Raw genomic sequence first — 6,000 nt, forward strand, 5'->3', positions numbered from 1 at the left:
AAGCCTTAATTCTAAAATTTCAGGCCAGGCACGGTGACTCACGCCTGTAATCCCAGCACTTTGGGAGACCAAGGTGGGTGGATCACCTGAGGTCAGCAGTTCGAGACCAGCCTGGCCAACATGGTGGAACCGTGTCTCTAATAACAAAAATTAGCTGAGTGTGGTAGTGGGTGCCTGTGATCCCAGCTACTTGGGAGACTGAGGCAGGAGAATTGCTTGAACCCAGGAGATGGAGGTTGCAGTGAGCGGAGACTGCACCATTGCACTCCAGCCTGAGCAATAAGAGCAAAAGTCCATCTCAAAAAAAAAAAAAGAAAGAAAAAGAAAAAAAATTCAGTCATGGGCCAAACATGAAAGCAGAAATATAAAATTTTATTCAGATGTCTACTTCCTGATAGCATGAAATTCTTAATTGTTTTGAAACCAAAGTAGAAAAGTAGACAAACAAAAAATGCTAGCAAATCAGATTCTGTTATCTTTCACCCAACAGAGACAAGATCTGTATAAACCAGCAGTCCTTCCCCAAATATGTAATATACAAACCCCTTCATGTCTGTCATTTTCGTCAGCCTTGGGGTCCTTCAGATGCCTTTTGTTCCTTCTCATTTACTTCACATTGACTTTCCAAGACAGTTGGTTTATACTACACAGTTGGTTACATTTGGAGTATTTCATGTGAATTACAAACGTATGTGAATGATGTTAATTCATTTTTGTTTATATATGTATATGCGTGCATATACATATACACACACTCCTATAGAGTGAACATTTGGCTGAATGTACTACCAAATTGTTAAACAATAGTCATTTCTAGCTGGTGGAATTACAGGAAATTTGTATTTCTGATTATATATTTCTATAGCATTTACATTTTATGCAATTCAGTGTGCATTTCTTAGATAAGCAAAAAAATTAAACATTTTATTTAATTTTTTTTTTCAATTCCAGTTAGTAGCAGATGTCAACACAACAAATAAGTTCCATTATCCATGCTTCTGTGTGTGGGGGATTTGCTTGACAGGTGCAACAGAAGCACAAGCATTACTGTGCACATGTGTCTGAAATGAGAATGAGGTTGCCTAGAAGTCTTGAGAAAAGTGGCTGATGAGTCTACAAAAATGCCCTTATTACCCAAGTCTACAAAAATGCCCTTCTTACCCTTTCTCACTTTGAAGTGTGTAAAAACGTTGACACACTTGGAGGTCTGCTGACTGGTGGAATAGATTACTGGGGGAAATATTTTTTTTTGCTCTTGTACCTCGTGCCGGAATTATTTTGGATTACTTTTGGGATAGTATCTGAGTTTCTATTAGTTGGGCTGTTTTTTCCAGGAATATAAAGTTTTTTTTCTTTGATATATGCTTAAATATTTATTTTTAAGTGATGTAACTTTTCAAAAAACTTATTAAAGTTTATTTCTGTGGGAAAAATATTTTTTATGTTTTTGACTGTTTTTTGTTCCTTCTTGTTTGAAATCTCTAGCCAACAAGAACATTAGTCATGACAAGCATGCCATCTGAGTAAGTACTTGTTTTGATTTCTGTTCAATGTAAAATGTTAACCTTTTCTCTCATATACTGTAATTCTGGGTGCCTTTAGGCAATTTATCAATCTGTTCCTGTATCACTTTTACTTTATAAAAGTAATATCTGAGTTAGAAGGTCACTGAAAATTAAACATGTACCAAATGTGAGCGATTTAGCCTCGAAAACTCTGGGGTTGTTTAGGCAGCATTAAGAGGTGTGTGCTCATTTTGATGTTCTTTTGCTTGCTTGATACCAAATAGCTTCATGAATGTTCAAGAAGTGGAACATCGTTGACCAAAACATTTCCCTTAAAGGTCTTAAAGCAATACTGCAGCAGAAAGCTTTCCACAGCAGTATGAAAGGTGCTATCTGTGCATTTTGTGGAAGGGTTAATAGCTTGTTGGCATGCTCTTATCATCTCCCTTAAACATTTAACACAACAAAGAACATCCAACAAAAATACAGTACTATATTCTTTGCAACAGATTTTTGAATTCCTGTTTAAAGGGGAAAACCATGTTTTTGATATCAATCATAGGTTTTAAGGTTTTAAGACATCCATCAAAACATTGGAACATTTCAGTGAAAAATATGCTGCAGAGAGGGGCACGTTTAGAACATTTTCAGTAGTGGGATCCTTTTCCTGCCTGTGGCTTAAAAATAAAAGGATTGATCATCAAATACCATACATTACATAGTGAAAAAGGGGGTCACTCAAAATTTTTGTAAATATATTATAAAATATACTGAACATTCTAAATAGTCTAATACAGAAGTGAATATTGAATATATGTGTAATATTTTTTAAAGTCTTTGTATTTTTCCAAAATAAAAAAAAAAATTACTAGTTAACTAGTTCTTTTCTCATTCAAGATTTAAAAATAAAACTTTTCATTTAGGCCATTTTCATGTCTTACTCTTTTTTTCTCCACATAGAGTTCTTGTGATAGTTAAGAACAAGACCTGGACATTCTGATTTTATGTGGATTAGCTGTGCCTTGCAGAGACGCTCGTTACTTATTGGCACATCCAGCAAGTAGCTGCCAGCCTCAGGATGGAGTTCTAGGGAGTGTCTGGTTTAGAGGTTTTTACTTTTTGTTTTTGTTTTCTTTTATCATTTTTGCGTTTATTTTTTTCCAGATTTAATTATTTTTCTTGACTCAAGCACAGATTCTCGGGTTGAAGTGGTGATGAGGCCCAGATCTTGACTCACACATCTTTTCTCCCTAAGGATCTCTAAGAATTTAAAAGCATGATATAATTCAGCCCTTTCATTTTACAGATAAAGAAACAGGTCTTGAGATGGACATACCTAAGATCACTAGAGATAAAACTAAGAAGGCTGGGTGCATTGGTTTACGCCTATAATCCCAGGGGCATGATTTCAGGGGCCCAGGTGGGCATATTGCTTGAAACTAGGAGTTCAAGACCAGCCTGAGTAACAGCAAAACCTTGTGTCCACAAAAAAATGCAGAAGTTAGCCAGACTTGGTGGTGAGTTGCCTATAGTCCCAACTACTTGGGAGGATAAGGCAGGAGGATCACTTGAGCCCAGGAGATCAACAATGCAGTGAGCCGTGATTGTGGCACTGCACTCCAGCCTGGGCAACAGAGCAAGACCCTGTCTCAAAACAATAAAATAAAACTAAGGAACACCATCATTTGGAAGGAAGAGTGTTAGTCTGTATAAGCATAGACAATAATGTCTTCCTCTTTGTAATATAATTTTTGGAGAGGAGAGATGTTTATTATTATTATTATTTTTTTTTTTTTTGAGACAGTCTCGCTCTGTCGCCCAGGCTGGAGTGCAGTGGCGCAATCTCGGCTCACTGCAAGCTCCGCCTCCTGGGTTCCCACCATTCTCCTGCCTCTGCCTCCCAAGTAGCTGGAACTACATGTGCCCACCACCACGCCCGGCTAATTTTTTTGTATTTTTAGTAGAGACAGAGTTTCACCATGTTATTGTGTATATCACAGTGTGGCTTAGAAAGCCCTTCATTGGAGATTTTATAAATTTTCTGGGAGAGAGTGAAAACCAATGTCAGAACTAAAGGCATAGAAAGGTTATTATAAAAGGGAGGAAAGAACTGAGGGTTGTTTGGTAAGGAAGTTGGATGGAAAGAATGTATTTTTTTAAAGGATATTTTAAGTATTAAGGGAATGATAGAGCAGGAGAGAAGCGGTAATGGTCATGAGCTTTGTGACAAATAGGTCCCAGATTTGATCTGATGATTTAATAAAAAGGGTCATTTTTACCCTTTTAGTAGAAAAACTGTGTGTTGATACTCAATAAATGTTACGTTTTCAAAATAAAATAAGTGAGGATCTTGGTTCTGCGCGTGCACAGACACATTCAAATTGGCCTGAAAAACAAATTGTTGTCCCGGTGAGAAGAGTGTTGGTCTGATGTCAGGGGCCTGGTTTCTGATGCTGGCTCTGTCCCTATCCGGCCCAGCCACTGTGGGAAGCCATTGACAACTTGTGGGCTTGTCTTCTCGGCCATTAAAATAGAATTGAGATCTGAAGTTTATTTCCCCAAGTTCCAAACCATTGATTGTAAGTCAGTTAAGACATAAACACCATAACCAAAATCAGTTTAAAATGTTGGCTTTCTAGTTTTATTATTACTAATATTGAGTGTAACTGCCTTGATGTTCATGGGCAACAAACTCATTCATTTTGTTCATTTTCCCCCCGATTTGACAGAAAGCAGAATATCGTCATCCAGGTTGTGGATAAATTGAAAGGCTTTTCAATTGCACCAGACGTCTGTGAGACCACAACTCACGTGCTTTCCGGGAAGCCACTTCGCACCCTGAATGTGCTACTGGGAATCGCGCGTGGCTGCTGGGTTCTCTCTTATGATTGGGTAAGCCCTGTGTGTGAACTGCATATTTTAAAACAAGGCATTTTGATAGAGTGGGTCACCCTGAGGTGCTGACATCAGCACTCAGGCCAGTGTGCACCCTTGTGGATCTGCACACTTTCCTGTGAGCTGGGAACACCCGTCTTTCCTCCTGTTGGTCTCCCTTGGGCTGCTACCCTTCAACCAGTGCCAAGTCCTGGGGCAGCAGGAGGACGGGGAGGGTAGAGAGCAGGAAGTGAGTAGCCTCTAAGATAAATCAGAAGCAAGATTAGAAAGACGCTGAAAGAAACGCAGAATGCACGTTCTCACAGTCAAAGAGCTTTCCTCTATGTGTGACCAAGAAATACTATGACCTGTGGTGGTGGTGGTTTGCAGAGCCAAAATAGTTCAGCGATTGTTTGTACAGATGGATTTACTTAGGATGAAGTATGTTCTTTCAATCCCATTTGGATAGGTTTTATCCTATGTGTATCTATCTGTAACATTATTTGCCCTTATTTCTATACATTAAAGATAGTTTTTAAAAATACATAATTATTTTCGTTATTCATAACAATTGAAATGATCTGTTATTAGTTCTATTTTTACTTTGATCCTCAACCTAAGGTTGCTCCAAAGCATTGCTTTCTGATGACAGTAGCATCATCTGTTACTTGTGTTACCATTTTGCATCTGTGGGATCCGTCTTTCCTCCTCCTCTCCCAAGAATGTATTCTATTCATACTCATACTGTGTTCATTTAAACCAGTAGAATTATAACATGCAAAAGCTACACATGTATTTTCAAGAATGGCCGTGGTCTTTTTTCCATGCTGTGACAGAGTTTAAAGAGATTAGTGCTTCTAGTTGTGAAGTGGAAACGCTGAAATTCTGAAAGTAAGCACTACTGATTTGCATTGGTGGCAATTGGGGATCACCTTACCTAATTATATACTAGTACTGCTTTATGTTTATTTGGATGAAAGACAGTAGTCCCCCCCTCATCCAGGGTTTTGTTTTCTGTGGTTTCAGGTACCATAGCCCAAAAATATTAAATGGGAAATTCCAGAAAAGAACAATTTATAAGTCTTTAAATGCATGCTTTTCTGAGTAGCATGAAGAAATCTCAGGTCATCCTGCTCCATTCTCCCTGGGATGTGAATCATCCTTCATTCCAGCCTGTCCATGGAGTAGGTGCTGCTTGCCCTTGCTTGGTAGCCTCTTGGTTATCAGATAGAATCTCGTGGTTTTGCAGTGTTTGTCTTCAAGGAACCCTTATTTGGCCTAATAATATTCTCCAAGCACAAGAATATTGATGCTACCAACTTTGATATGCCAAAGAGGCGCTCCAAGGTGCTTTCTTTAAGTGAAAAGGTGAACGTTGTCCACTTAATAAAGAAAGAAAAATGATATGCTGACGTAGCTAAGATCTGTGGAAAAAAATGACTCTTTGACCTGTGAAATTGTGAAGAAAGAAAATTGTACATCGTATATGTAGGGTTCAGAACTATCCACAGTTTTAGGCATCCCCCAGGGGGCCATGAACTGTACCCCCTTTGGATAGGGTGGACTACTGTCCATTTAATAACTCTAGCATCAGTGAATGAGTTCTGTGTTTTATTTCTCT

General features: G+C 38.5%; 1 protein-coding gene across 1 annotated transcript in view; it reads left to right on the top strand.

Moving 5' to 3' along the window:
* MCPH1 (microcephalin 1) overlaps window positions 1-6,000 on the top strand; it is a 244,832-nt gene that overhangs the window by 71,472 nt on the left and 167,360 nt on the right. Inside the window, exons 10-11 of the mRNA XM_011961508.1 lie at window positions 1,486-1,523; window positions 4,235-4,397. Coding sequence (XP_011816898.1) covers window positions 1,486-1,523; window positions 4,235-4,397 — 201 coding nt within the window. The remainder of the gene's footprint in view (window positions 1-1,485; window positions 1,524-4,234; window positions 4,398-6,000) is intronic.

This window comes from Colobus angolensis, unplaced genomic scaffold (genome assembly GCF_000951035.1).
Source record: "Colobus angolensis palliatus isolate OR3802 unplaced genomic scaffold, Cang.pa_1.0 Scaffold559, whole genome shotgun sequence".
Lineage (NCBI taxonomy): Eukaryota > Metazoa > Chordata > Mammalia > Primates > Cercopithecidae > Colobus > Colobus angolensis.